The sequence below is a fragment of the Mesoplodon mirus genome, assembly GCF_964341445.2.
Source record: "Mesoplodon mirus genome assembly, chromosome: 10".
In the NCBI taxonomy this organism is placed as follows: Eukaryota; Metazoa; Chordata; class Mammalia; order Artiodactyla; family Ziphiidae; genus Mesoplodon; species Mesoplodon mirus.
This window is the reverse complement of record NC_138986.1, coordinates 41,585,577-41,598,554: the sequence shown is the minus strand read 5'-3', so window position 1 is coordinate 41,598,554 and position 12,978 is coordinate 41,585,577. Positions and strand designations below refer to the sequence as shown.

At 43.2% G+C, this 12,978-nt stretch overlaps 1 protein-coding gene across 1 annotated transcript in view; it reads right to left on the bottom strand.

Moving 5' to 3' along the window:
* Positions 1-12,239, bottom strand: part of FAM184A (family with sequence similarity 184 member A) — a 180,187-nt gene extending 167,948 nt beyond the window's left edge. The window contains exon 1 of the mRNA XM_082633921.1: positions 12,077-12,239. Within this exon, the coding sequence (XP_082490047.1) occupies positions 12,077-12,112 (36 nt within the window). The 5' untranslated portion in view covers positions 12,113-12,239. The remainder of the gene's footprint in view (positions 1-12,076) is intronic.
* Between the last annotated feature and the right edge of the window lie 739 nt (positions 12,240-12,978).

The window sequence follows — 12,978 nt, the reverse complement described above, 5'->3', positions numbered from 1 at the left end:
ATCTCTGATTTTTTTTTTTAACATGTTAATCACTTTCTGTTCCTGCCCTACCTATCCCACCCCTGAGACACATATTTAATGGATTACAGCTCTTTCTTCCTCGGAATGGGGATATAGTCCTGTAATCCAGCACAGTGATCCATAGTTCCTGCAATTATTGGAAGTTGGCACTTGAGATGAAATTTATTTACTACCTTGGCTTTAAGTTATACCTTTCAGAAACATTAGGTTCCAATTAGCTTTTCCCTTGGTAGTAAGGAGCTTAGAGGATGGGTTGAGCTGGGACCCAGATGCTCACATAATGCTCCCTTCATTTTAATCAACACTTAGTGTTGAAAATATCAGGGGACAAAAAGCCAAACCGGGCAATAAAGACAGACTTTGTTCACAAACATTACTGGCCTGAGACTTCTCACTGAGTTGAGAAACTGGGTGACATAAATCTTGTTTGATTGTGCTTGTTTATGCTCAGTTGTGGATATTTTTGTGTGACCAATGAGTGACAATCTCATCAGAGGTTTGAGAATTAGTAAATTCTCAGGAGGGAACCTGTGTTCAGAGGAGAAATCTTGGCAAGTATTTGGCACATAAGTAAACTCTAATTGGTTGTCGCCAACTGCATTCTACAGCTCAGTTCCTATACAGGCTTTTTCACATGAGTTTTAATTTATTCTGGATTGTTTTACTAATTTATTCTGAATTATCTAATTGATTAAAAAATGTTAGAAAGATAATGTGGTAGATTAGCTATCCAGCATAACTTTCCTATTTGAAACAGTCAAATCTTAGATAGTTTTTTAAAGTCTCCTTTCCTTCCCACCTGCATTGGTAAACTGACATTGAAAGTAAGAAAACCAAAAACCTCCCAAACAGAAGAGAAAAGAAGAATTCTGGAAGGTAAGCAAGTTCAAACCAACCATCACTCTGAGGTTTCTGACAAACCTTGGAGACCTTGAGATCTGTTTGATCAATGCAGGGAGTAGGGGGGCAGGAGGTGAAACCTAGGGCCTCCTCCAAGTGAAAAAACTGATGCTAGGCATTCACATACAGCTGAGACCCCAAAGAGCTACACCCTCAGTCTCAGGGTGAATAAGAAGTGAAACGCACTGCCTTGAAGGGGAAAGTGAGAAAACCTGTCTGTCTTGACCTTGGCACCAAGGAAGGGGCAAGGAACAACTCTGTTGAGAATTCGTAACTCTATGCTGATCTCAAGTGGCTGTGCGTTCTGAATTCATCCTACCCATGTGGCCACAAAAAGCCTTATGTGTAGAATGTAATTTGAAGTGGTTTCAGGTTGGTGGTGCCCCTGGATGACTGGCAGAAGCAAACACAAATCCCCTCTGGAGAGACTCAGGCTACAAAGCAAAATGGAAAGTTGCCATGAAATGATCCTCATTAGAAGAAACTCTGAAGTTTCCATGTACTTTGAGGAGAAGGAAGGTTTGAGATGCAAGAAGGAATGGGGAGCAAAAATATTGCTAAATATGTGGATAGATATAAACAAATACTGTATAAAACAATAATAATGTTTTATTTGTGGGAAAAAAATAAGGTAAGCCAAAAGACTAGACAGCAATAAGCTTGTAAGGTGTAGAGAGGAAAGGAGTTAAGTTTTTTAAGGTTCTTATGTTATTCAGGAGGGGAATAAAGATATTAACTATAGTTTTTTAGGTATGTGTATTAAAATAGCTTGGACTGCCATTAAAAGGCTAGGAATAGTATAACTCTCAAAGAAATAGAGAAGAAAAAATGAGATGGGAAAAATAGAATTTTAATCAGTCTAAAAGAAGGCAAGAAAGCTAGGGAAAAAAACTCCAGAAAGTTAAGACAAAGAGAAAGTACATGATACAGTGCTAGAAATAAATCCAAATATATAAATAATCACAACTCTCTAGTTAAGACAAGTTTCATCAAAATAAATAAAATCCTCTGTATGTTCTCTATAACAGATATACATAAACATAAAAACACAGAAAGAGGGCCTCCCTGGTGGCGCAGTGGTTGAGAGTCCGCCTGCCGATGCAGGGGATGCGGGTTCGTGCCCCGGTCTGGGAGGATCCCATGTGCCGCGGAGCGGCTGGGCCCGTGGGCCGTGGCCGCTGGGCCTGTGCGTCCGGAGCCTGTGCTCCGCAACGGGAGAGGCCACAGCAGTGAGAGGCCCGCGTACAGCAAAAAAAAAAAAAAAAAAAAAACACAGAAAGATTGAAAGTCAAATGACTGAAAAGATATTCAGGTAACACCTAAATGAAAACTGATATAGTGGAATTGCTATATGATTAAAGGTTAAATATGAAGTCACTTTATGATGGAAGCTATTCCCTATATGTTATTTCTTTTTTTTTTTTTTTTTTTTTTTTTTTTTGCAGTATGCGGGCCTCTCACTGTTGTGGCCTCTCCCGTTGCGGAGCACAGGCTCCGGACGCGCAGGCCCAGCGGCCATGGCTCACGGGCCCAGCCGCTCCGCGGCATATGGGATCCTCCCAGACCGGGGCATGAACCCGTATCCCCTGCATCAGCAGGCGGACTCTCAACCACTGCGCCACCAGGGAGGCCCCCTATATGTTATTTCTAAAACTGTATGGTTGTGCCTTTCATGTTAGGTCTTTAACACCTAGATTGACTTTTGTTTATGATAAAAGGTTAGGATCTATTTTCAGGTTTTTAAAAATATATGGGAACCAAATTGTCCTTAAGCCATTTACAAAATAGTCTCCTTTTTCCAATGATCTGTGAAAATCCAGCTTCCATATATATAGCTTCAAAATCTTGAGTAAGGGAGAGTTTCTTAAAGAAGACACAAAAGTGCAAATGATGCAGGGAAAGATGAATACACTAAAGTACATTAAAACTGAGAATTCAGATTGTCAAAGGACACAGTAACAAGAATAAAGAAACAACACGAAAACTGAGAGGTGATATTTGCAACCCTTATTATCAACAAAGATTAGTATCTGGAATATATAAAAACTTTGAAAAATCAGTAAGGAAAGACAAACCAACACAAAAATGGAGAAAACACACAGGAGCCAGATACTTACAAAAGAGGAACACAAAAAGTCCATAACCATAGGAAAAGGTGTTAACCTCATTAGCAATCAGGGAAATGCAAACCAAAACCAAAATAAGCCTTGTAAGTTATGTTTTCCTTTGCCCCCAAACTTAACAGCAAACATTTATTATCTAATAGTTCCTGTAGGTCAGGAATTTGAGAGTGGCTTGGCTGGGTGATTGTTGTCCAGGATGTCCCATGAGGTTGCACTCAAGAAATTAGTGGAGACAAGGATATACTGTACAGAACAGGGAATATAGCCAATATTATAATAACTATAAATGGATTATAATCTTTAAAAATTGTGAATCACTATGTTGTACACCCAAAACTTACAAAACTTTGTAAATCAACCATACTTCAATTTAAAAAAGAGGGAAAAAAGAAGGTAGATGAGCTGTAGTCTTCTAAAGGCTTCACTAGCAATGGAAGATCTGCTTCCAAGATGGCTCACTCACATGGCTAGCAAGTTGATATTGGCTGTTGGCTGTTGCCACATGGAGAAACTGCTTGAATATCCTTACAATATGGCAGCTGGCCTCTCTCAGAGCAAGTGATCTAAAAGAAAGTCAGGCAAAGCTGTGCTGTCCTTTGTAAGCTTGCCTCAGAAATCACAGTCCACCATTTCTGCAATATCTTACTGTTTATGCAGATCAGCTGTATTTATTGTGGGAGTGCAGTGTATCAGGAGGTGAATGTTAAGAAGCAAGATTCACTGAGAACGATTTTGGATGCAAGCTACCATAGCTACCATTGCACATGTAACAGACTCACAACATTGTAGAAGTCTGCCACTCCCTGTCGTGAAAAAGACACAATTACACTCACTAGGACCACACGGGGAAAAATCAAGACAGAAGAGTTAACTATGTTGTGTGGGTCCCCTATCCTCTTGTCATCCTTCTGGTGAGAGAGAGGCCCTAGGGCCATTGAGCCATGCTGTCTCTCTCAATCCAAGAGTATAGAGCAATAAAGACTGTCACCTGCCTGCACGTGGGAAGATAAACTGGTACAGACATGTCAAAAATATTTGCATTTCCTAGGAGAGTTGAACTTTTGCACAACCCATGATCTAGCAATTCCACTTCCAGTATATATTTTAAAGACAGTTTTGCAAATGTGCAATAGAAAAACATGTTTACAGAAGCCTTACTTTTAAGAGCACAAATTTATAAATAATCCATTAATGGATAAACTAATTATGGTGTACTTATCAAGTAGAAAACTATATAGTAATGCAAAATGAATGAACTAAGGTACATGCTTCAATCTTAAGTAATCTAAAAAACAATGTTGAACAAAAGATGCAAATCACAAAGGAATATGCAGAATATATTCTTTAGAGACCATACATATGAGATAAAACTGTAAAGAAAAGTAAGAGAATAAATGATCAATACAAAATGTAGGCTGGTAATTACTTCTGTGGGAGAGGGATCAGGAAGTAATTGGAAAGGAGCACTGGTAATGTTCTATTTTTCAAATGCCATGGTTCTTTAAATACTACTGATACATTTTTATATAGTCTTTTTGTGAAAAGAATATGCTTCACAATAAAAAAATGCAAATAAAATGTTCTTAAAAAGTAATTTTAAATGTCAGGGCTACTTCAGTGAGCAAACGAATTTTTCTTAAATATTCATCATTACACATCAAGCATCTCCCCATCCTCCATTCCTCTTCATCAAAAGAGAAAAGCATAAATGTACCAAGCCTAGAAAAGCGAGTTGAGTTTCTTCAATTCACCAATGCTACCACAAAAGTCACGGTAATTTGCCTTCAGAGCGCCTTCTGACTCATTGTCTGGCTCCACATCTTTGATGTGGATTTTCAGAACAGCTAAAATAGGCTGAGAACAATAAAACCAAATCCAACTTCATGCAAAAGAAAAATTAGAATTTGACTGAAATTGATTTGCTAGGTGAATTCTATTCTTCCTCAGGTCTGTGACATCATGCCATGTTAATGTTAAAAAATATGTTTTTCTCTTTATTTTCCTCATTGTTCTGTAAATGGTTCAGAAGAGAAATCTCATCAAGTCCAGATGAGTTACCAAGATGGCCCTAAATATTAGGGTTCTCTTACTGATAAAAAAAATCAGAAGAATATTTCCAGAAATATAGTACATTTTTCTACAGTACGTTAATCACTAAACTCTTTTTTAAGAGTTTTCAAATCATAGCTTTCAATAGTGTATATGCATTTTAGTTGCATAATCATATAAAAATAATTCATTGGCATTAAGAAAAGATCAATAGCACAGATTTGACAGACCCACGGATCAGTCAGAGTTCTTTGGTTGCAAGTAACAAACACCAAATCTGATTAAAACTAGAAAATAATTTATTTTGAGAATATGGGGTGTCTCACCAAAGCGAAGAAACAACTGACCAAGCAGACTTTGGAATGGGCAGGAATTAGGGTAGCTTCAGGAATCTAGATAGTAGAACTCATTAGGCAGTATTTTTTTCCTAGGTACTATCATCAAAATAAATTAGCTCCAGTATCTTTCAGTTCTTGTGTCACTGTGCTCAGTTTTCAAATTCCTGCAACAGTCTGGCCTGGGCCACCTCTTGGCAAGAGGAAGGGTATGGCATAATTGACAATTCTACCCAGACTGCTGCAGTGATAGGTTTGGGGTGGTAATGGGAAAAGATCCAGTATGCTCCAAAGTAAAATCAGGTGCTGTTACTAAAAGAATAGGGGGTATTGATATTGAGCTGGCAAAATAGCAGATATCCACTATAACCCTCTTAGCAGAAATTAATTTTGCTGTAATCTTCTTATCCAGAACCATTGCACAATTTAAATTAATGCTACAAACATTTGGGCATTGTCTTAGTCGGCCTGGACTGCCATAACGAAATCCAATAGATTGGGAGGCTTACACAACAGAAATTTATTTTCTCACAGTTTTGGAGGTTGGTCAGACCTGTCGTCGATTTTGTTCTCTGTCCCAGGACCTGGGGTAGGAGTAAAGGAGACTTGCTCCGGTGTGTGTTTTCAAAAGATCACTCAGGCTAGAATATGGAGGAGTACAGAGAGTGGAGGAGGGATGGCTGAGGCTAGATCAGTGAAGCGGCTGGGGGGACAGTGGCTTGGAATAGAATGGGGAGAGTAGAGATAAACATAATAGTCATTTCTAACCAAGATTACTATGCCTGCGGATTATATTAAACCTACCTGATTGGCCCAGAGTGATGTTTACTGAGTGATGAATTCATTCAACATTTATCGAACCAGACACTTCTCTAAGTGCTGAGGATATAGCAGTAAACAAAACACAGAATTTTCCCTCACACAGCTTATTTGCTCGTGAAATGGCTTACATTCTAGTGGGATAGTTGAAGGGTCAAATGAGATATGTAAATTACCCAAATGTGAATGGTTACCTTGGGATCTCTAGTTCACTGATTTCTAGAGAATACTGGTTTTCAGCTTCCTCCCTGTATTAGTTTCCTGGGGCAGCTGTAACAAATTACCACAAACTCAATGGCTTAAAACACCACAGATACGTTACCTTCAGTTCTGGAGGTCGGAGACCTGAGGTGGATCTCAGTGGGCTAAAATGGAGGCAGGGCTGCATTCCTTCTGGAGGCTCTTGGGAGAATCTGTTTCCTTGGCTTTTCTTGCTTCTAGAAGCTGCCTGCATTCTTGGCTCAGGCCCGTCCATCTTCAGAGCCAGCAACAGCCAGGCACGTCTTTCTCACACCCCATCCCTCTGGCACTCACCCTCCTTCCTCTCTCTTTGACTTATAAGGATTCTTGTGATTGCATTGGGCCCACCTGGATAATCCAGGAAACTCGCTCCATCTGAAGATCCTTCACTTAATCACATATGCAAAGTCCCTTTTACCATGTAAGGTAACACATCTACAGGTTCTGGGGGCCAGGACATGGACACTTTTGGGGGTGGGTGTTATTCTGCTGACCCCATTCCACAGTGCAGGTTCAGTCTGTCCAAATCATGACACGGAATCAAATTTTCTCTTTTCTCTTTTTGGTGACCTCCCCAGGGTGTCACAGAGCAGTAACGTGAATCATAGAGACAACCAAGTTGGTTCAGTCTCTTTTTCCTGTGTCTGAGAGGTTTTAAGAGAATCCTAGAGGAACTCCCTCTTTATAAGAGGGTCTAGTGTCAAAACCACGGGTCTGGCCCGGTGCTGCTGGGGAAGAGAGCTGGGCAGGTGGTTCCTGGTTACCACGGCCGCCTCGATGTTCTTAGAATATTCCAGCCAGTATCTGGAAATCTTTAACCATGAGTGTTCTGTCGAGCATGATGTCCTACCTACAGGGTTACTAGTGGGGAAAAAAGTGACACTTTAAAGAATATCCCCTGACACATTTTATAGCACAGGGGTAGGAAAAGATTCAGGTGAATAAGAGCAGATCTGGAACTTGTTTCCTTATGGGGGAAACGATTCTAAGCAATTCCTTAAAGAATTACACTTTTGCATAATGCTGTTATTTTTCTTTTAATTTTAATTTTTATTATTTATTTATTTTGGCTGCGTTGGGTCTTCATTGCTGCACACGGGCTTTCTCTAGTTGCGGTGAGCGGGGACTACTCTTCGTTGTGGTGTGTGGGCTTTTCATTGCAGTGGCTTCTTTTGTTGCGGAGCACGGGCTCTAGGTGCACGGGCTTCCGTAGTCGTGGCACGCGGGCTCAGTAGTTGTGGCTCACGGGCTTAGTTGCTCCGTGGCATGTGGGATCATCCCGGACCAGGGCTCAAACCCGTGTCCCCTGCATTGGCAGGCGGATTCTTAACCACCGCGCCACCAGGGAAGTCCAATGCTGTTATTAAGGGATGAGAAAAACACCACTGGGGATTTTTAGTGACCCCTTTAAAACTAAATTTATTGGCATTTTATCGTCAGGGACCAGGCTGCAGTTTTGTACATCTTTCCCATGGCTGCTCTAGAGGAGCAGCTCTGAAAAGGAAATAAAGGGTTAAGTTAATAAAGGTTAAGTTCAAGTCCTCTTTTTTCCTTCAAGAAAATGACTAGGGTTTTCTGATTCTAGGTAAGAAACTGCCAACTCAGTAACAGCAAGTGAAAACCCACCCCCTTCAGATGCCCACATTGTGCGAGGTGGGAGTGAGGCCCGGGGCTGCCGCAGCGCCTGGTGGGTCCTTGGCTGCGCTTCGCAGGGACGGGCACAGCCCCTGTGAGTGAGAGGGCCAGGCCGCGGAGTGTGCTTTCAAATACGTGGATGAAAACGGGCTTGAGAGGGAGTATGGATACCAGAGCGTTGCAGAAGTCAAGGCTGTTATCCGGTAGGAAAACAGTGCACTCTGCCCTCGTGAGTTGCCCCTGCTGTGACAGGGACAGGAGCTGACAGTGGAAAGCTGCGCTGAGAAAGGGGGCAGGACAATAAACTTTCTAGCCCCGTGTCTTTATTGCCTGCCATACACCACGCACATGGGTCCTCAGGTCAGATTTGCTTCTTCAGCGAAAACGATTCTCCATTTTCCCCGGCCTCTGAGAAGGCCACTGGAAGAAGCAGCCAAGTGAACTTCAGGCGGGACGGGCCTCATTTTTGAAGGACAAATGCACAAGAGGCACCCAGTCTGCACTATCCACTTTCCTAGACTCACAGTGCACTTCTTTCTTCCTTTCTCAGCCATTTTCCAAACCCTGCTCTCCGCTTTCCTTCAGTCCTTGTAATCAGCATCATCTCATCCACACCTTTCAGTGGCTGGCAACACAGTGCCTGCAGCCTGGCTCGCTGGTCTCAGTTCCCTGCAAGGCAGTCTCGGCTCTCAGGGGCACCGGCTGAAGAACAGACGCTGCCTCTGCGTCCCCTTTCCCACACTCCAAGCAGGAAAATGGGTGAAAGGGAGGTGAAGAAGGGCCTCTCTTTCCCTTTCAAAACCCTGGCATCAAAACCCTGCTAGGATTTCCATGCAGTACTTCATTGTGCATTGTGGGCTACAGCCCAGGTCTTTTCTATTAAAGCTAGAATTGATCCACTAGGTAATAAATGGAAGAATCCTCCCCAGGCTTCCCAGCAAAATTACTTACATTATTAGTAGCATTAAGCAGGCTTTTACAACCGGAGATAAGCTACCCTGATGTTCCGTCTGTCTAGATGTGTGAAACCCAGGGCTCTGTCACATGGCCTCGAATAGGTGTCAGGGCCAGAGGAGAATGTGGCTGTTTGTGTCTCTGATCTCCTGCTTGGATTTGTTTCTATGAGGAATTGCTCTTTTTTATTCTTTCACTAGAAAGCCATAGCTCATTAAAACTACATACAGAGAGCATAAAAAAAACACACTGTTAAACTCTGACTTTGCCTTAGGGTTTAGCAACCTGCCTACTCAAATTGCCCTAGTGTTGCTCTTAAAGCAAAGCTGCCTCTGTAAATAAATCACCAGGTGGCTCTGTCCAAGCATCTGAGAAATTTGTGTCAACATGTCTGTCACTTCTGCTGGCTGCCTGCAGTTTCGACAGTCAGGTGCAGGGTAGGCACCAATCCCAGCTAGCGTCCTGGTTGTAGGGTTGCTGAGCTGTTGAATGGGGGAGATCAGCTGAACTCCTTTAAAAGCCCATCTCAGGGTCCCAGAGTTGTATATCTGGAAGAGTCTATATGATAATCAGTAACACCTTTTTTGTTTGTTTGTTTGTTTTGCAATAGATGAGCTCTGAAAAATTTTAAGTGAAATCTTATATTGTTATTATGGTTATTATAGTCTCATTTAAGGAATCACATAACAAATCCTTCTTAAACACAAATAATCATCCCTTAATTTTACTTCTTCTAGAAGTGCTGATTTTCGTATGTTGGAAAACGCTGTTCTAGAGAACAGCGTTCGGAGTAAGTAAGCCATTTAGCAGCAATATAGTTAAAGTACTGAGAGTGAATCATTTCTGTTCCCAGTCTCAGTAAATCTGTTTTGTGTGTCCCAGCTTGAAGAACGTTACGGAGGTCATGGACAAACATCTGAAGACAATATATCAGCTAGGCAGCCTGGGCCTCTCTGGGGTGCGGTATTTAAGGAGGTGGCGACAATTGAATAAGTCAGGGAAGGATGCAATGACCTTGCAGCCCGGATGGTTTCACTTCCCAACAGCGTCCAGGCACAACATTTCTGCCTGTCCTCTGGGACAAGGTGGGTAATGCAGAGCAGCAGAGGGGGCATTCTTCAGACACCAAAAGCAACAAAAAATAGAAAGTGTAAGGAGCTGACTTGATCTATTGAAGTCCATGCTTAATGTTCTTCCTTCTCCCAGGGATGAAAATGGCATTGAACATTTAACAACACACAGCGAAGGCAGTCCCAGTTAGAACCACAGGGGCACTCAATAAGCAAGAATGGACTTAACACTCCAGAACAAGCAGCAAAGGGAGAAGGAAGTCCTTGCAGTCAGAAGGCACACAAGCTAAATGTCAGCTTAGACGTGATCTTTACTCCCATCCAGTGTGATGCTTCAGCATTTACAAAATGCATTTAATGCTCACAGAGATCCTGGAGGGTAGCTATTGTGGGTTGAATTATGTCTTCCTGAAAGTAATGTTGAACTCCTAACCCCAGTACCTGTGAATGGGACCTTATTTAGAAATAGGGTCTTTACAGATGTAATCAACTTAAGATGAAGTCATACTGGATTAGAATGGGCCCTATTCCAGTGCCTGGTGTCCTTGTAAAGTGGGGAAAATTTAGACACACGTAGAGGAGAGAATGCCATGTGAAGACAGATACACAAGGCAAGACAGCCAGGTGACAATGGAGCCATGTGACAATGGTTGCAGCTGAAAGCCAAGGATGCCGGTATTGCCAGCAACCACCAGAAGCTAGAGGACAGGCATGGAACAGATTCTCCCTCTGAGCTGCCAAGAAGGAACCAAACTTGCTGATACCTTGATTTTGGACTTTTAGCCTCCAAAATTGTGAAAGGATACATTTCTGTGGTTTTTTAAAGCATCTAGTTTACAGTACTTTGTTACGCCATCCCTAAAAAACTAATACTGTGGGTGATCTATTTCCAACTGTATGAAAGAAAAATCCAGGTTTCAGACATGTTAAGAAACTTACCCAACATTCTATAGCCAGGAGGTGGTTAGTATGGAGACTTAAAACCCAGAGCTGTGACTTCAAATCCTAGGCTCTTCCACCACCATGACCTCTGAAAACAGTTGACACGGAGGTGACGAAAGAGATATGCAGAAATTTCATTTCTGGGTATACACTTTAAAAATATTGAAAGCAGGGTCTCGAAGAGATATTTGTACACCCGTATTTATAGCAGCATTATTCACGATGGCTAAAAGGTGAAAGCAACCGTAATGTCCATTGATGGATGAATGGATAAACAAAATGTGGAATATATATACCATGGAATATTATTCAGCCTTAGAATGGAAGGGAATTCTGACTCATGCTACGACATGGATGAACCTGGGGGACATTTTGCTAACAGAAATAAGCCGGTCACAGAAAGACAAATACTGTCTGATCCCACTTATATGAGCGGATCTAGCGTAGTCGGATCCCTAGAGACAGAAAGTAGAGCGGCTGAGGAGAGGAAGCAGTAGGGAATTGTTTAATGGGTATAGAGTTCAGTTTTGCAAGATGGATAGAGTTCTGGAGACTGGTTTTACAACAACGTAAATGCACTCAACACTGCTGAATTATACACTTAACAACGATTATATGATAACTTTTACATGTATTTTACCACAATTTAAAAAGTAGAGAGAGATATGGAGGGTCAGGGTTAGGGGTAGGGAGGCATGGAGGGAGCTTGTTCTGCTAACACGATTGTTAGGTTGGCTTTGCTCTGAGAAGGCACAGCCAGATGGGAAGGGCTGGTTTCCTCACTCCAGAAAATATTGTTTCCACCTGCCTGGGACTTGCACCCTATGGAAGCCTTCAAAGAAGGAGGGTCACCTGCCTTCCTCCAGGGGGAGGGAGCCCACCCTCTGACAGTGCTGACCTCGCCTTGCAGGCCAGCACACACTCTTCCCCCAAACTGCTGCTTCAGGCAGCCTGGCCCAGGTGCTGGGCATCTGCCCCCGAGACTTACCTTGCTGCATCCTCTCTGAAGACTTGGGGAACGCATCCTCCACTTGTTAGCAGGAGAGCGATGTTTACTGCTCTGCTTCCTGATCCTGCTGGCTTGTGGTGAAGAAGGGAGGCATGGGGGTCCGTTCCATGGAATTCCCTTCACCTCCAGAGTCACGCTCCCTGATAACAGAGCTGTAGCCCACCAGCTAAGAGATGGCCTCAATGCTGTTTCCTGGATCGGAGCTGAGGGCTGAGCCGCTGGAAGCTCCAGTGCGGTGGCCCCTGGCCTGCAAGGTGCACTGTCTCCGTGGGCGCTCTAGATGGGTGGTACATACCTCTATTTTTTTTTTTTTTTTGCGGTGCGCGGGCCCCTCACTGTTGTGGCCTCTCCCGTTGCGGAGCACAGGCTCCGGACGCGCAGGCTCAGCGGCCATGGCTCACGGGCCCAGCCGCTCCGCGGCATATGGGATCTTCCCAGACCAGGGCCGCGGCACGTGGGATCTTCCCAGACGTGTCCCCTGCATCGCAGGCGGACTCTCAACCACTGCGCCACCAGGGAAGCCCCATGCCTCTATTTTGTCTGCACCTTCACTTGTGCTTGTGTCACTGACATACACATTTATGGTCTGATTCATTTGAGATTTACAACCCCTTCTTTCAAGAGTTTAAAGGGCGCAAAGGGACAGCATGGATGGATAAGCATCATAATGTCATGTGAATGTGCTGGTACCTCTGCATCTGGCCTTCTCCATCCATTCTCCACACGCTTCTGCTGACCTCTAAGGATGACATGTCCAGTGCTCCCCTTGCTCTCTGGCTTCCAACTGGGCTCAGTCCCTGGGAGGCACTGGCAGGGGACGACAGGCAGGGGGAGAGTCCACTCATGGTAGGTCTTCTCTCTGCTCCCTCGCTGCTGGCCCA